The following is an 18339-nucleotide window of genomic DNA, read 5'->3' as shown; positions in this document are numbered from 1 at the left end:
CGGGGAGTCAGGAGGGAAGGACCAGGGCTGAGATAAAAGGCAGGCTGGGGTGGGGACGCTCTGCGAGCAAGATCCGCCCCGCTCTCGCTCCCGTCAGGGTCCCCGGTCCCCGCGGGCGTCCGGGCTCAGGGCATCCCCCTCAGCGCTTAGCCAGCGGGGCCGTTAGTGTGGAGCTATGGGCGCTGTCATATCTGCGCTGCTGGTGGGAGGAGGTCTGGCCGGTGCGCTCTTCGTTTGGCTGCTGCGGGGAGATCCCGGGAACCAGGATGCGGGGACCGGGGAGGGGCGAGAGTTGTCGCCAGGGGAGGCAGTCGCAGTAGCCCCGAGGGGGGACGGAGGTGGAGATGGCGGGGACCCCCTTTGCTCTAAACATGAGCAGGTGGCCCAACTCCGGGAGCAGAGGGGCGACTGGAACGTGAAGAAAACAGCCGAAGGTACGTGGGTACCCTTGCCCGCACCGCTTATTTGGGTGTTGACAAATCTTTAGGGAGCCCAAAGGAAGCCGGAGATGGGTGGGAAGAGGGGTGCGCGGTGTGGACACACCCCTAACTTTGCCTGCCGCACTCAGTCCCTATTTTTCCCTGGGTACCTTGCGTCTGGGCCAGCCTGGTTTGTGTATCGACGGGGATCTAAAGGTCAAAAGCCCAAAAGCCCCAACCTTCCCATTCTTGACAGGCAGTGGGGTCCAATGGGAAGAGGCAGAGGGTCTGAAATCAAATATTGGCTCAGCCGCTTATTACCTCTGCGACTTTGGGCAAGTGACTTCAGGCCCGGAGGCCTGGGTTTCTTCATCTATAGCTGGAGACTGGGACTACGGTGGATCTAAGATCTTACAGTCTACTTTCCCCCTTGCTCATCAGGGTCCGCCACCCCTTTCCCGGTGCTACTTGATTAGAGGTGGGGTGGTGGTGGGATGCCTCCCCTCTTTCTGGACCCTGGGCCCTGAGAGGCCGAGCTCAGGCTGAGCAGAACCTGCTTCACGTGCTTTCTTTTCCCAGTCACCACTGCACCCCACACCCTTACCCAAACTGGGCAGAAGAACCCAGAAACCCCGAAGGACGGTCCCGCCCCATCCCTTGCGGCTGGGAATTGGGTTTGGGACCCCTAGCCAAGCTATCTCTTCTCTGGGTTTGACTACTTGGGGAGGGAGGCGGTGCAAAACCATCCAAGCTAAATCTGGGACGGAGGCGAGTGGCAAAGAAGAGCTTGGTCGTCCCGGGAAAGTCTTGGACAGTCCCCCTCTAGAGTTCTGCAGACACTCCCCCTCCCCACCCCCGCCCCTGGCCATGTGGCAGTTAGCTCAGAGAGACTTCTTATTTATTTCAACAAACATTTGTTCTCGCGACCCCAGTCCGAAACTCTTTCAGGGAATCCTAGTTGTCAAAACTATTTTAATAATAATACTAAGACGTTATTAAAATAATATTCCTTTATACAACTGTATATGCGTGACCTGGGATTTTCTTCATAAAATTCAACCAAAATAGAACATTCATGCAGAGACAGAGATGAGAATCCAGTTGCATTCTATTAAGCCAGACTTTTGCAAGAATATGTAAAACTGCCATTTTTTCCTCACTGATTTTTTAGGAAAATATTTTTCTTTTTTTTTCCTTTTTTAAATGGAGTCTTTTTTAAAAAAATTAATTTGTTTTCAGTTTTCAACAGTTACTTCCATAAGTCTTCAATTTTCTCCCACTCCCTCTCCCCTTCCTCCCTGAGATGACTTGCAATCTTATATGGGTTCTACACATACATTCTTGTTAAACACATTTTCACATTAGTCATATTGCATAAAAGAATCAAAATGAATGGGAGAAACCATGAGAAAAACCAAAACAAAACATAACACAAGAGAAAAGAGTCTGCTTCATTCTGCATTCAGTTTCCACAGTTCTTTCTCTGGATGTGGATGGCAGAAAATAGTTATTTTTCATTAAAAGATGTTATTTATGTTAACATAAGATGCTATTTTATATTATAAGATGCCATTTATGTAATGAATTTATTATTATTATTTTTTAAATTAATAAGTATTTTAAACATGTATCATCAGTTTTAATTCCTAATGCAGTAAATCTATTGATCACTAGTTATAACCCACAAAAATGAAAAGTTTTTTGGGTCCCCAATACTTTTAAGCATGTAAAGGAGTCTTTGATAATTTTTAAGACTATAAAGGGATTCTGAGACCAAAAAGGTTGTGAACGATCACTGCTCTAGACAGCCCAGTCTGGAAACTGGTTGTTTGATGGGAAGGTCAGAGAAGGGATATGGGAGTGTGGACAGGGAGAAATGAGATTGCAGTTAGGACACCTAGGTTTGAACACCTAGGTTTTACCTACAAATCTGGTGTCCAGGGACATGTCACTTCCATTTTCTGGGTGGCACTATCTTGATCTGAGGGGTTTAGATCAAATAAAGTCTAAGCCTCTGTCCGTTGCAAATTTTGTGAGTGATGCCGTCTCTACTGGTGGATGAACTATTCTTGGATTCCATTTTTATGGTCAAATATACCTTTGTATTCTGAAAGCAGGGTACTGGGGACAGGGTCCCACAGGGGATGCTCATCTGCAGAATGTGCTTGATTGATTTTAATTATAGGGTTTTCTACACTGTTACTTTAAATTCTTCTGTTCCTATGTGGATATTTTTTCATCAGAACCTTTGGTTTCATTGGTATAGGCAAACTCCTTCTGTCCAATACCGATACACTACTGCTCTGCAATTTATAGTCCTGGAAAATTGCCTAGGGCATAGAGAGGTTAGACATGCCCTGAGTCACACAGTCAGTGTGTGTCAGAGATAGAACTTGAAAGCCAACTCCATCCATTACCTTGGCCTTTAGCCCCCAAAAAAGAGTAGGAAAACTTCCCATAAACATGCTCAGGTTTATGCCATCCCAGATCCTCTAACTAGGATTCTGTGTCTTTCTAGCCATTGACTTCCAAATCCTTCAGCAAATCATCTACAATTTATATCCCTGTTTCTTTACCTTCGACTGCCTTGTCAATTCCTTTTACAAGCTGGCTTTGTAAGCCATTCTACTGAAATTGCCCCCAGAGTTAGTCATGATCTCTTGATTTCTAAATCTGATAACCTTTTCTCAGTCCTCATCATTGACTTCTCTGTAGCTTTTGCCACTGTTGACTACTCCATCCTTCTGGACACATTCCTCTTTCTTTCCAAAATACTGCTCTCTCCTAGTTCTTCCCTCTGCTGCTCCTTCTCTCTGTCTTGTTCACTCTATTTTCATCTCTTGCCCTCTTACCTTGGTCATTGCCCAGGGCTCTGCCCTGGACCCTTTTCTCTTCTCTATATGTACTCTTAGAAATTTCATCATTCACCCATTCCCTAGGTTCAGGTATTTTTATGCAGATGTATCCCAAATACATGGACAGCTAGGTGGTGCAGTGCACAGAGCACTGAGCCTAGAATCAGGAAGACCTGACATTAAATCTGGCCTCAGACACTTACTAGCTGTGTGACCCTGAGCAAGTCACTGAACCCTTTTTGTCTCAGTTTCCTCATTCATAAAATGAACTGGGAAAGGAAATGGCAAATTATTCCAAGAAAATCTCAAATGAGGACACAGTCACATAGGACTAAAAATGACTAAACAAGAAATCTCAAATATGCACTTCCAGCCCTAATCTCTTTCTTGAGCTCCAATATGCATAAGTCAACTTCCTGCTAGATAATTCCTTATCTAAAATGGACCCCTTTATTCAAAGGTATTAAGAGGTTCAAATAGATGATAAGCATAAAGCACTTTGCAACCCTTAAAGTGCTATGTTAATATTAATAATACTATTACTGGTCTCCAATCTGATGATGAGCTCATTTTGCTGTTTTCTACAGTGCTCCTCATGAGCTGAAGCAACTGTTTATAGAGCAAATACAAAGGTGTAAAGTAAATGTTTAATAGCTAGGCTGGGTGTTGGGGGCAGGGAAGGGGATGTATATGCACACACTTCTAAATTTAATTTGCATTGTTAGCACTTTCTCAAGCCTAGACGATCAAACCCTGACTTGTGGGGTTGTTGATTTCTAATGTGTGAATGCTCACAATGAAAACAAAACCATCAGCTCTCAAGCCCAGTGGTTAGAGCTGGCTTCAGCATAGAGCCCCTGCCTTTGTTCTCTCTCTCCCTACCTTACCTTCTCAATCTCCCAAAGCCAATCAGTTGTCAAGTTTTGTCAATTCTATCCCCCCTACTCCTCCCCCCAATTTTTCTTGTAGGATGCTCTTATGTCTACCCAACACTCTGGTTTTGACCTCCATCAATTCTTTCCTGGACTATTGCAACAACCCCCTTATGGGCCAGCCTCCTCTGGCCTCTCTTCCAGTCCACATTCTGCCAAAAGATCCATTGTAAATCACAATCTGAGGGTGTCACTCAAAACTCTTCAGTTGCTCCCCAGTGACTACAGCATAAAATCTATGCTTTTTTAGCTTGTCTTAAGTGGAGGGCTAACTCCACACTCTGTTTCCAGATCCATTTCTAAATTAATTTTTATACTACTCTCTTACAAACTCTATATCCCATCCAAACTAGCCCATTTGCTATTCCCTGAATTCAATATTCCACTTCCTGCCCCCTTTCATTTACACAGGCTGCCTCCCCAGCCTAGAGTTCTCCCTCCTCCCATCTCTGACTCAGAACTCTTGTTTTCCTTCATTGTGCAGATGCTTCCTCTCTGTGAGATCTTCATTGATTCTCTGAGCTGGTAGTGTGTCTTTCCTCTTCTATTTTCATATACATATATAGGTACATAAATATATATATATCTTATATGTATACTATATATAGACATATTATAACTGCTTCCTTTCTTCCCCTCCCCCCATATATGCTCCTTGAGAACAAGGATCAATTTATTTTTAGTTGTGTATCTCCAGGACCTGGTGTTATACCTAGCACTTAGCTGCTTCCAAAGGCTAGTCATGAATTGAATTAGCACTTCACCCTAAATCATACTACTTGTCTCCTCAGTGGATGAGGTAGGGAGAGAATCTGGAACTCAATATTTTGTTAAATGTTTTTTAAAAAATAAATGAATGATGAAAAATTTTGAAAATTTAAAAGAAAGTCACCCTAATATTTTAGGAAACTTTAATTTTGTTGGAATCATGCTTTTTCCCTTTCTTTCTCTCTCCTCAGATTTACCTGAGGTAGAAAGATTGGACCCAACCAGTTATGCATTCTCATACCTCCATCTTAGCCCCCAAGGAAAAACAAACAAAAAAACAAAAAAACTTGATATGTGATTTTAGAATCTTACAAAAAGGTGTTTGAGCTTTTAGAATGACCATAACGACAGTACAGAAGGAAACCGCCTTCAGTAAGGCTGAAGGGATATGTTTTTCTCCCAGCTGACAAAATACATTGACCATTGAAAACATGGCTGATAAGGCAGAACCTTCATTTTGAAGTTCTTACACAAATAATTTTGAAAGCAAAATCCAGTCTTTCTCCAGCCTTGACCTCTTAACTGTTATTCTGAATGCTTATGAAGCAACAAAGAATGACTCGCCATTAATTGCTCTTTATTTGGGGCTGTGCATCTTCTGACCTCTCGTTAGCAGGAATGAGCACTGTTTGCAAACCCTGTCCTTGTTTGCTGTTCTTTGCCCCACTGGCTGGACAACATCTGGCCCTGTTTGACTACCGGGCTGATGGGTGCTTTGCCTGAAATCAGTGACCTCTGTCCTTCTTGCTGCCTACCCCTACTTTGTTGCATATAGGCAATGGCTTATTTCTAGCTTTAGCTTTAGTGTTCTAGCCTTGTTCTCAGTCATTCAGAACTAGCCTTTATTAAGTTAATGTGTAAGCACTCTGTGTCAGGCACTGTGCCAAGTACTGGGGATACAAAGAAAGGGAAAAAGCAGACACTGCTCCCAGGAAGTGTAGATCTGTATCCTGAGAGCACAATACTACAGACCAACTAAATACTATGTTTAAGATCATATATCTTTGTTGACCTAATGTCAACTTTTTTTGTTTTTCTCGTTCAGTCGTTTTCAGTCACATCTGACTCTTTGTGACCTATTTTGGGGTTTTCTTGGCAAAGATACTGGAATGGTTTGTCATTTTCTTCTCCAGCTCATTTGACAGATGAGGAATCTGAGGCAAACAGGATTAAGTGACTTGCCCAGGGTCACAGAGCTAGTAAGTGTGAGGCCAGATTTGAATTTATGAGGAGTCTTCCTGACTCCAGGGCTGGCACTCTATCCATTGCATCACCTGGCTTACAGATGAGGAAAAACTGATGTGTGATTTTGAAGACAGAAAAACACAGAGCACTTTTAGGAATACCAAAATGGTGGGTAAGAAGAAAACAGACTTTAATAGGGTTTTCGTGCTTTTTTTTTTTTCTACCCAGAGAAGGGAAATAACTTACTCAAGGTCACACAGGTTGCTGAAACAAGCAGATTTAAAACCAGGTCTTCTTGACTCCAAATTCAGCATTTTTTCCACTGAATCAAGTTAAATGATTAAACTGAGACCTAGAGAAGTTAAGGGCCTCCCTCAGCATCATACAGCTGCCAAGTAGCAGAGGCAGGATATGAACCCAGGTCCTGATTCTGAAGTTTCCAACTATATCATGCTGACATTAATATTTGACTTTTATAAGATACCTAACTCTGTAGAAAGGCTAAACTGAATCTTTGATAATTAAACCCATCCTTTTTTTTGCAAGATAGCATTTATCATAAAAAAAAAAAAAAAAAAAAAAAAGATAGCATTTATCCATCTGAGGTTTATTGCTATCAGATTGGTTTATTTATCCCAGGAAGACAAGAACTTTCAGACAATTGCTGGTCATTTGTATTTACAGTTTTCTCCTTTCCCAAATGAATCATCTAATGCTTGCAATGTTTTAATATTCTTTTATCTCTCAGAGCATCATCAGGAAAGTAATGGACGTTTGGTGTCAGAATCCAAGAGCAGTGACCTTGAGGGTCCAACATGGAAACCACAGAATATTTCTACCCAAGACTTTGACTGTCTGAGACCAGGAGAACAACTCCATTCCACACAGTTGCTAGGGACAGAATCTCTGACTCTACCAACACTTACTAACTCTGTGAACTACTCAGAAGTCTTAAGTAGTGAAAGCCCAGAACCTTCTCAACCAAAAGGACAGGTGTCAGGTCCAGATTTGGTTGATCATGAGGAGTGGGAAAGGGTGACCATACACTCAGTGTGGAGAGATGTTGATAAGGGCAAAAGCTCTGAGTCTTCTCATGCTGGTATATCTGCCCTTGAACTCCAGACATCTAGCTCAAACCAGAGACTAGACTATGGAAGAGACTCCATCAAGGACGCCAAAGGTCAAGAGATTCATTTGAAAACAAAGAGAGTGGCAGCGGTGTTCCCATTGTCTCAGCAAGTCAATGTCCAGTTTCAGGTTCATTATATCACCATGTCTGATGCCACCGTGGTGGCAGTAACTGGTGACCATGAAACCCTTGGCAGCTGGCACAATTACATCCCACTCCAGTGTGACAAGGATTGGTTCTGGTCCACAACTATCCCCTTGCCAATGGATACAGCACTGATGTGGAAATTTGTAATAGTAGAGCATGGGAACATTGTCCGTTGGGAAGAATGCAGCAATCGCCTCTTAGAGATTGGGCATGAAGATACAATAGTTCATAAATGGTGGGGCTATCACTGACTGGTTTGGGGGAAGCATCAGAACAACTTTTAGGACTATTGTGCTTTTTTAATTATTATTCTTATAGACTTATTCCACCAGAACAAGAACTCTAGGATTATCCTTTTAGCCCATGGAGTTTATTGAGTTATTGACTGCATTTATGTGAAGATGCTGCTTCTGATTATGTCTCCTCCTCTCCCTTCCCCCACTCCATGGAGCTTTGTGGTGTCCCATCCATTGATGTCCTTGTACTGGTCCATTTCTGCTTCATGGCTCAATTGCCTCTACACAAGGATCAGGCTAAAGGGATCTGCATAGTGGTCATGGTGAGAAGCAAGGCTCAAACCTGTGAAGTACTAACAGTTCCTCTAAAGGTCACCTGACTCCCTGCTAGTTTAGTGAATAATGATGACATCTTTGGGACTCTGTTTCAGAGTCTAGAAGTAATGTTGCTTGCACTTCTAGTGCCTAGTACAAATGCCTGTTGATTGATTGACTGATGAATTAATGAAGTGAAAGGGTCTGGTCTTTCAAATGTCACTAGCAAAGACATGAAGTATTATTTTAGGAAAGCTCTCATAGACTTGGGCCAACATTCTGAGCATTGCTTTTGTTTTTTTGGTGTGTTCTTGGAGGAGAAGAATGTGTATTTTTAGCTTAGTTTTCTCAATGACTGACAAGGCCCTGATAAACTCCCCCTGATTGTGCTCCCTCTGGGGATGGGGCAGCAGAGAAAAGATGGAAATGTGGGTGGGAGTAAGTTTCCTAACAGCCCTTCCTAGAGAATCTGGAACTGCTAGAATACCGCATGGATTGAAGTGAAGCCCCTAAACTGTACATTTCTGAGTGCCCTAATCTGGAAAGAAGACATTTCCAGCCTGAAACATTCAACATCTTTTATTTCCATCTTTCCCCACAGATCATATCCAACATGTATATAACACATATGTTCGTACAGTTCTGGTGGGCAGTACTGGGGTCTATAATCATGGTATGATGCTGATTGTAGGTGACCTTGGACGAAACTGCTATTGTGGGAAAAGCGTTTTTGGAGTTGTTGGAACTAAGTATACAATAAAGCTTGCTATTTTCATATCTTTGGCCATTGTCCAAATAATTGTGTCTCAATGTCACTATGTGGATAACTCTGGAAAGAAAATACCAGTAGTCTCTGACCAATAATAAAGCTAGAGGTATTTGGGGGAGATGTCTATGGTGGGGCAGAAAGGAAAAGTCAGAGTTAAGATCATATGAATAGCCTTTAGTGGTAGAAGGTATCAGGAGGGGAAAGGCACGGGGACAGAGGTTCAGAATTTTAGTATTTTCTTATCCTTCTGCTAGGAGGAAAATGCAATCTATATTTGCTTCAGTAACTAAAAACAAAAGTAAATAAATTCCTTTTAAAAATACTTTCACATATCCTCTCCTTTAAATAGAAATAAACATAGTTTGTTAGAGGAAAAAAGCAGGATCACTTCCAAAATAACCCAGTTGAAAACAAGTTTTGGAAAGTTGGATTCCCTTAAGATTATTCATCTTTTCACAAGTAGGTTATCAGCTTAAAAGTGTCCATGGGAATACTTACATGGGAATACTTTTGATAGCGTGGTTGAGTTAATTTGTAAATATTATCTCATTGGATCCCCACAGGAACCTTGTGATATTAAGTAGGGTCAGTGGTCATCCTTGTGGAACAGATGAGAAAAGAGAAAAATGAAATGATTTACCCAAGGTCACACAGCTACTTAGGTAATAGAAATGGATCCAAGACTTGGCTTGGGGGGCGGAGAGAAAAGGGGGGAAAGGGGAGGGGGAAGGGGGCTTTCTACAATTTTGATTTTGGAGTCAGAGTGCTGTCTACTCTTTTCATTATTCTAAATTACCTCTCCTAATACTACATTGGGAGAAGAGGGGATTTTTAGGGACACTGATAACTTTTTTTTAAAATATCACCCGTGCCTTAAAGGACTCAGTTCAACAGATCTTCCTATGTGCAAGAGGCAACTGTGCCATTGAGCCTGTCCTCAAGGAGAAAGCTGAGGAAAAACTTGTGCCCAAGCTATGATTTAAGAGAGAATCCGGTGATTAAGTGCAAAGGAGGTAACCAGACAGAGCCCGGAGATATTTGAGGAGAGAAAACGCGTTTTAACTTTCAGGGTTAAGAAAAAGATCTTAGAGAAAGCAGCCTGAGATGATCCTGGAAACGAAGAGACTTTATCATAGAAGAGAGCAGAGTGGGGCTATCCACACCATCCCCTTTCCTCCCCTTCCTTCCACTGCAGAGAAATGGAGGCTCTTCTCTTCCCTGTATTTCAAAATCCCTTGTCATTATTCCCCCAGTCCCAGATAAAGATCCCCCTCTCCAGAAAACCTTTCACCATAGATCTCATTCCCTTTTTCTCCATAGCTGCCCCTACCATCATCCTCATTCTGACTCAGATATTCAGTCTCAGGAACCTAGAAGAAAAATTCATCATACTTTAGAGGAACTTCTTCCCCAAAGGGAGGAAAAGATGTCCAGTCATCAGAATCTGAGTCACCCTTATTGCCTCAGGTTCTCTCTAAAATTCAATTCACTTTCTCCTTGGATCTGTATATACTTGTGGGAAAGGTGTCAAATTTTTTTTGTGGGGAGGATGCTTTTATCAATTGTTTTTACTTATACCATCTCAATAAATATCCATTTTTAGAAAGCTGATCAAGTCTGGCTGACTAATGGAAATTAGTCAATTACTTTAGAAAGATCTCCTTAATGCCGTAAGGCATCACTCTCCTCAGGTTCTGAGAGGAGATACCACCAAGCTTTCTGGGTCAGACCTGCCAGTGCTAAAGGGGGGTAGGAGAGGGAATGTAGGGTCTTTGCTACACTCCACTTAGTGGCCCTAGTGATAAATTAACGTAATAAATGTTAACAGTAAAACTTCAAGCCTGAAAACCTTTTATCAATCTCTTTGAATAATAAAATAAATTATAATTCTTCACCATGCAAAATTGCACCAGCTCTAAATCTCTCACTCACTCAGTAGCCCCTGCCTCTGCAGTGGGGGAAGGGGAGAGAAAATAGGGAGATAGGGAAACTAGCTGTTGCCATACTCCAGGTGAACAGAAATGAGGACCTGTATCAGGACAGCACCTGTATGAGTGGAAAGGAGAGAATGAATATGAAAGATGCTGAGATTAAAAGAACAAATTGTATGGAGTGAATGCAAGTGAGGACGATGCTAAGGATGGAAGTCTGGGTAATAAGAGGATGATGGGTCCCACGACAAAGATAAGAAGGTCGCTTTATAGATACTGGGCAGCATATATTTCTCAATGTAAAATTATCTCTGGATTTGGGCAAGCACAGCTTGGCATTCCATAGTTAAAATAATGGCCTTTTACAAAGGCCATTTCATTTAATGAGTTTCAAGCTAACTCTTGACTGAGATGCCATCTTTATATCACACTGCTTCATGCCAGTCTATGTCATGGAGGGCAGTTTGGCTGAGGGGAACTTTCTCCCTCTCTTCAATAAGGAGCAGAAAGAAAATTTCCCAAATGGTCCCTCCCTCTCTCTGCCCATGGGGATTGGCTTTAGGGGGTTGCCTTCCTACTAATTCTAACTGGCTTCTTTCTCCCTTTCTTCCTCTTTGAAGAGTGAAAGGAATGGAAATTACCCCAAACCGTCTTTGTTCAAAGCTTCTAGGGATATCAGATAAACTCCCAGGTTTCTTTTAGCCCAGGTGAATAGACTATAGTTTCATGTCTCTTACTGTTACTATTTTCAGGAGTTTGTTAATTTAGATTAATAAAATATTATTAACTCAGCCCCTAGTTAAAGTATTCAGTGATAATTTTTTGCCACAGATGGGGATTCCCCAACTTGTAAAAATATTGTGTAGATTTAAACAGCCAAAGGCTTTCTCAGTTTTCATTCTCTTCATATGATTTATGAGAATGATTCAGAGCAATCTTTCATCTAGAGAAAGCCAGAAATAAATGAAACAGTAAGGAAGATTTAACAAGGAGGAAAGAAGAACCAAGGCTTTAAACCTCTTCCTCTTCAGATGGAAAAAGGAGAAAGGAGATGGGTGATTCATCAGTTCTTTGGATTTCTTTGGGAAAGACCAACATTATCTCCCTGGCTAGATTTTCAATAAATTATCTAGGGTACCGGCAAAGCTGCAAGCAGTTCATCATCAAAATGCGTCCTCATGCAAAAACGTTGCTGCTGGCTGTTTTACTCCAGCACAGAGAGATTTGTTCAAAACTTGCCAGACCCTTGGAATGGCCTCCCCCAGCCCAGATCTTAAGATGGTTCAGCCTCTTTCCAGGCTGAGAAACCACAGACGCCAGAAAGCCACGCAGCTATTGGTCTAATGTAGGGCTGCAGCTGTCACCAAAAACCCTGCAGCTGCCATTTGGTCTGGGCAGCGTCAGAGTGCCAGGCCAAGAGAAGGATTAGGAAACAGTAGGAACACTTTAAAAATACCTGACTCAGCAACTCAGGTCCAAAAATAAACTTGGTGGACATTCAGCAGCAAACACTTATTAAGAATTGATTATGTACAAAGCACTATCAAGAATGCAGGATTTAAATCAAGAAATTCTATTCTCAGGCTCACCCTCTCCTTATCAAGAGAACACTAAGATGGGTAGGCCTTCTTTGGAAGGTCAAAATTACAGCAAAACAGATCAATACATCAGAAAAAAATTAACATTGTATGTAGTCTTCCACGCTGTGTACCCTCGACCTCTGCAGAAGAGTGAGGGGAGATGTCTTCTTCCATCTCTTCTTTGGGACCGATCTCTTTCTCTGTGGTTTTGCAGCCTCATTTTCATTTATTTTTTGTGGATTATTCTTTCCATTGGTATTGTAATAGAATTTGTGTAGATTGTTTCTCTGGCTCTGTTTATATCCCAGTGCATGTAAGTCTATGCTTTTATGAATCATATTTGTCATTTCTTATAGCACAGTAACATCCCATTCCATGGAAGGGAGGGAGAGCAGAGGGAAGGAGGGAGGAAGGAGACATTTATTAAGAGACTACTATGTGCCAGACACTGTGCTAAGGTCAAGGGATACAAATACAGAACAAATATAAATAAACAAACAAATAAATAAAAGGCAGTTGGAGAAGGGCTTCAGTATTTGGGGGGATCAGTAAAAGTTACACATAGAAGATGGTACTTGATAAAAGAAAAGGATTGAAGGGGGCAAAAGTGAGGAAAGTCAATGCAAAGGCAGGAGATGGAGTGTGCTGCCTGAGGATTACTGGCTCCTGAGTGTGGCATGAACCCTATAGCATTGATTGCTGACCATGGTGGTGGTTCTGGACTCCAAACTGCTGGAAGACCCCTTACTGCAAGCCCAATCCATTCTTCTCCCATCATGAGAGTTAAACTCTCTAACCATCTTCTGTTAAATGGAATAGGGAACTTAATTTTTTAAAGTTTAATTCCATCTTTTCAATGAATGAAAATCCACTTCTCCTTCCCACCTCCTCCAACTGAAAAAGAAAGAAAAACAAAACACTTGTAACAAGTGTGTTTAGTAAAATGAAAAAGATTCCTACACTGACCAGGTCCACAATAAAATGTCTCATCTGCATCTGAGTCCTTCACCTTTCTATTTGGAGGTGCGCAGTGTTTTATCACGAGTCCTCTGGAGGCATGGTTGGTCATTATACTGATCAGAATTCTTAAGTCTTTGGAAGTTGTTTGTCTTTATAATATGGTTACTGTATAAATTGTGGTGCTGCTCACTTTGTTTTACATAAGTTCATAAAAATCAAAAAGGGGACTTAATAGTTTCTAATCAATAATTATCATTTGGAGAATGCTGGAATATGTCACTGTTTCAGACCATTTACATTTTATTTTCCTTTATATAGATATGATATATTCAACATATTATATTCTTTGAGTCTTCCCAATGTATTCAATAGTATGATCTATATCCTGCATAGTATCATCCTCACTGGGTACCTTCAAAACCAACAGTCTCTAATATGGGTCAGTTCCTATCACTGAACACGTTTTCTAATACTGACTTTATATATATGCAATACCAGCAATAATTTCACATGACTTCAAAAATAAGCAACAAGGCTTTCATGGCACTTTAATTTGATATGTAACAGTGGAACAGTTATTTTAAAATCGACTTGTTTATCCTGCAAAATTCATATCAACAAATCTTGCTGCCCAAGAATGACTTGGAAAAAATATGTAAAGAAAAGAAAAATCTACATTGCATCCCTATAATACCGCATCTAGAAAAATATATAAATATATTGGATAAAACCACAATATAGATGATGCCCCTTTCAAACATGGGACCCTGAAAGCTACCCTCAAATTCAAGGCACACTTGGATCAGCATCTCTTCATACCTATTGATGTTTCTCTTTTATAAGGCAAGAGAGCAAAAGATTAAAAACAAAAGGCACTTAATTAAAATGCAATCAAATAAATAACAATATAAATCTTTTTGTACTCAAATGGGTAAACTTTCCCATTGATTCTTATGACACTTATGGTAGAGCAAGCACACAGACCCAGGAAATACTTGTGGGAGAGGCAACATGGTTAGGGAACATGTGAATTCAGGGAATATATATGGAGGAAAAGAAAAACACATAGGGAACATTTGTAACCAGGAAGCACATGTGGAAAAGGAAATATGTGTAGGAAATACGTGTAGTGAGGGAATACAAGTAGGTGAGGGAACACACTATTTGGGCAATTTATACCCCTAGGTATGAACTGCCATTCCACAACACATCCATGACACTCCTAACAGGAATGCTTTTCTGTCTCTGAAAGTGGTGTTTGCCATTTGCCCATAGAACCGGTTACTCCACTGTTGAGTTGCTTTTTCTGCTGCACTGTGAACTGTTTTTTTCTATTAATCTATAAGCTGCTAATGTCAACTGCTGGCTATCTTTGTTTTGATGTTATCCAAGGGTTCTTAATGAAATTTAGGCAGGCATTGTGGTTCAATGGAAAATGTGCTGGCTCTGGAGTCACATGACCTGGATTAAAATCCTACTGTGATGTTTACTGTGACTTAACATCCTTGGACCTCAGTTTATTCATTTTTACAATGAGAGGTTTGCATTAGAATGCCCTTAAGGTTCTTTCTAATCTATGATCTTGCATGGTCTCTCCTCTGCAGGAGAGGTTTTTGTGAGATAGCCCAAGTCCATTTCTGCTCTTTTGTGAGTCAGTCTCATAATCTCATCCACATAGTCAGCAAAAGTTCTTATGTTCACTTTTATTTTTTAACTACTTTGAGTGACTGTTCCCCTGAGCCTGCCCTTGCTATTTGGACTGGGATAAAACAATTCCTTTTAACTCTAACAATGCCACCTACTGGCAACTGGCCTTGGCCGTGAAGATTATACTGTAGTTTCCCTTTAGGAAGATTAGAAGAGGTAAGTGGATCTGGTGAACTCTGTTCCTCATTCCTGTAGTTACACCCAGACTATGGTCCTCCATAAAAACCTATTCTTAGAAGATCACTATAACCTGCAGGCCATGCCCTATGCAGACTGTGTAGCTCACAGGTTCCTAACTTGGTGTTTGTGAACTTGACTTGGTGTTTTTTATCATTTTGATAACTATATTTCAATATAATTGGTTTCCTTTATAATCCTGTGTTTTTGCTTTGTTTTCTTTTACTTTTATGCATTTAAAAACATTCTGAAAAAGAATCCATAGGCTTCACTAGACTGCTAATTTGGTTTTTCACCAAAAAGGTTAAGAATTTGGTTATAACTAATAGCAATGTGGAAGAAAAAAATGTATGGAGAGTAACAACACCCTTAAACCCCTGTCCTCTAGAGACCTATCCCAAAGTCCAACAAATCACAGAACAGAAATATAACAAGTTTCTTTTTAATCTCTTCTTTTTTCTGGTGATTCAATTTACTGTCTCAAATGACATATTTATTTTACATAAATGAAATGTTTGGTCTCTGACTCACTTGTTTTATGTTACATGGTCATATGCAAAATACCTCCCTCATTGAAATCTAATTGGGAACATTTCTATATGTTGCCAACAAAGTTCAGCCTTAAGAGATAGAAAGAGAAACTCCATTTAAAATAACTGTAGACAATATAAAATACTTGGGAGTTTACCTGCCAAGAAAAACCAGAAACTATATGAATACAACTATAAAACACTTCTCACACTGGAAAAATATTAATTGCTCATGGATAAACCATGCCAATATAATAAAAATGACACTTCTACATAAAGTAATCCATTTATTCAGTGCCATACCAATTAAACTATCAAAAATTTTATAGAGCTAGAAAAAAATAATAGCAAAATTCATCCAGAAGAACAAAAGAAAATCAGTGAAAAAAATGTACAGATTACATTATAGTAAATGACCATAGTAATCTAGTATATGATAAACTCAAAGATCCCACATATTGAAACAAAAACTCATTATTTGACTAAAACTGCTAAGAAGACTGGAAAACAGTATGGCAGAAATTAGGTACAGCCCAACATCACACACTGTATACCAACATAAGATCAAAATGGGCATATGATTTACACCTAAAGGGTAATATCATAAGCAAATTATGAGAGCATGGAAAAGTTTATCTGTCAGATCAATGGATAAGGGAAAAAATTAGGACCAAAGAAAATACAGATAGCATCACTAAGTGTAAAATAGATAATTTTGATTATGTAAAATTTAAAAGATTTTGCACAAAACCAATGCAACCAAAATTATAAGGAAAGCAGAAAACTGGAGGGAAATTTTGTAACAAGTTTCTCTGATAAAAGTCTCATTTTTCACATATACAGAGAACTGAGTCAAATTTATAAGAACCTAAGTCATTCACCAATTGATAAATAGTCAAAGAATATGAACAGACAGTTTTTAAACAAAGAAATCAAAGCTATTTATAATCATGTGAAAAATGAAGTCAATTAATTGATTAGAGAGATGCAAATTAAAAACAACTCTGAGGTATCATCTCACACCTATCAGATTGACTAATATGACACAAAAGGAAAATGATAAATGTTGGAGAGGATATGGGAAAATTGTGATGCCAATGCATTGTTGGTGGAGTTGTGAACTGATCCACCCATTCTGGAAAGCCATTTGGAAATGTGACCAAAGGACTAAAAAAAAAATTGCATACCCTTTGATCTAGCAATACCACTGCTAAGTCTGTATTCCAAAGACATCCAAAAAAAGGAAAAGGACTTATTTATACAAAAACATTTATAACAGTCCTTTTTTAGTGGCTAAGAATTAGAAATCAAAGGGATACTCATTAATTGGGAAATGGCTAAACAAACCATATGATTATAATGAAATATTGTTTTGCTATAAAAAGTGAGAAACAGGAGGGTTTCAGAAAAACCTGGAAAGATTTACATGAATTGATGCAAAGTGAAGAAATGAGTAGAACCAGGAGAACATTATACACAGTAGCAGCAATATAGTTCACCAAATTATTAATAATTTAGCTCTTCTCAGATATACCATGATCCAAAATCAGTCCCAAAGGACTGATGATGAAGTTTACTGTTTGTCTCCACAGGAAGAATTTATATTGTTTGAATATAGACTAATGCATGCTATTTTTCACTCTTCCATTTTTTTTCTTTTATTCAATTCTTGTGCAAAACGACTAATACTGAAATGTTTTACAAGATTGCACATGTATAATCTATATCTGATTGCTTACCATCTCAAGGAGGGAAAGGGGGAGGAAGGAACTGAGAGAGGGTTAGAATTTGGAACTCAAAAATTTTAAAAAGGAAATTCTAAAAAATTGTTTCAACATGATATAATTCATTCAAGGTATTCAACGTAGCTGACTTATTGAGGATTAATTTATTCCTATTCCGGAGAAAGTTCAGAAGTCCTTATTTCTTGCTGCATAGTTGTAAATCTCACCCAAATGTGTGATCATTTCCTCACATAAAAAGATCTGGAGAGTTACTTGTAGAATGTGCTTGTAGATCCTTCTGGTTTGGAGTTTTGGGTTTTGCTGCATTCAGGAATTCATTCATCATAGGGCTGTTTTATTTCAAATAGACATAATAAGGATTATTATTATTATTATTATTAAGATGGATTATCTGGGAGCCCTTCTCTGATATTCCTCCATTTAAAGATGGCACCCAGAGTATTCTCATCATTCCCCACCCAGCTACCTTCTAGAACTTCATCATCTCCTCAGTTTTCATTCTTAAAGATGAAATCCAATGAGAAACTCACACATCCTCGGGATCCTCTACTTCTGTGACCCCTTCTCCCTCTGATTGAAGAGGGTGGAGTCAGGACATTGGAGAGTTCCTGCCCAGTCTTTTTTCCATTTTAAGGCTGGTATCCAAGGAATTCTCCTCACCATTTCCCGCCCAGATACATTTCTGGACTTTATCCTCTCCAGAAACTCTTCATTCTGTAAGATGACATCAACTTACAAACCCCCAAGTCCTCCAATAATTTCTTACCACCTGCAGGACTTTGTCATTCTCCTCCCTACACACACTTTTCAGCATCTTTCTCTCTTCTGTCTCCACTCCACCCCCCAAAACTACGAACTCCTGTGGGCAGGGATTCTGCCTTTCTCTGTATGCACAGAGCTTAGCACGGTGCCTGGCACAGAGTAGGCGCTTAATAAATGTTCATTGACTCTGAC

General features: G+C 40.0%; 1 protein-coding gene across 1 annotated transcript; it reads left to right on the top strand.

Moving 5' to 3' along the window:
- On the top strand, nt 1–8763 carry STBD1 (starch binding domain 1). The gene is made up of 2 exons (XM_072624046.1): nt 1–434; nt 6908–8763. The coding sequence occupies exons 1-2, from the start codon at nt 176–178 to the stop codon at nt 7684–7686; spliced, it is 1038 nt and encodes a 345-aa protein (XP_072480147.1). The 5' UTR covers nt 1–175; the 3' UTR covers nt 7687–8763.
- The last annotated feature ends 9576 nt before the right edge of the window (nt 8764–18339 follow it).

Source organism: Notamacropus eugenii, chromosome 7 (assembly GCF_028372415.1).
Source record: "Notamacropus eugenii isolate mMacEug1 chromosome 7, mMacEug1.pri_v2, whole genome shotgun sequence".
Classification (NCBI taxonomy): domain Eukaryota; kingdom Metazoa; phylum Chordata; class Mammalia; order Diprotodontia; family Macropodidae; genus Notamacropus; species Notamacropus eugenii.
Note: the sequence above shows the minus strand (reverse complement) of the source record. Positions and strands in the feature narration are given on the sequence as shown.

Bases quoted from the DNA above. Each gene is read 5' to 3' on its own strand.
- STBD1 (XM_072624046.1), top strand. From the start codon at position 176: ATGGGCGCTGTCATATCTGCGCTGCTGGTGGGAGGAGGTCTGGCCGGT. The intron at 435-6,907 runs GTACGTGGGTAC...TTTATCTCTCAG, and splicing joins CGTGAAGAAAACAGCCGAAG to AGCATCATCAGGAAAGTAAT.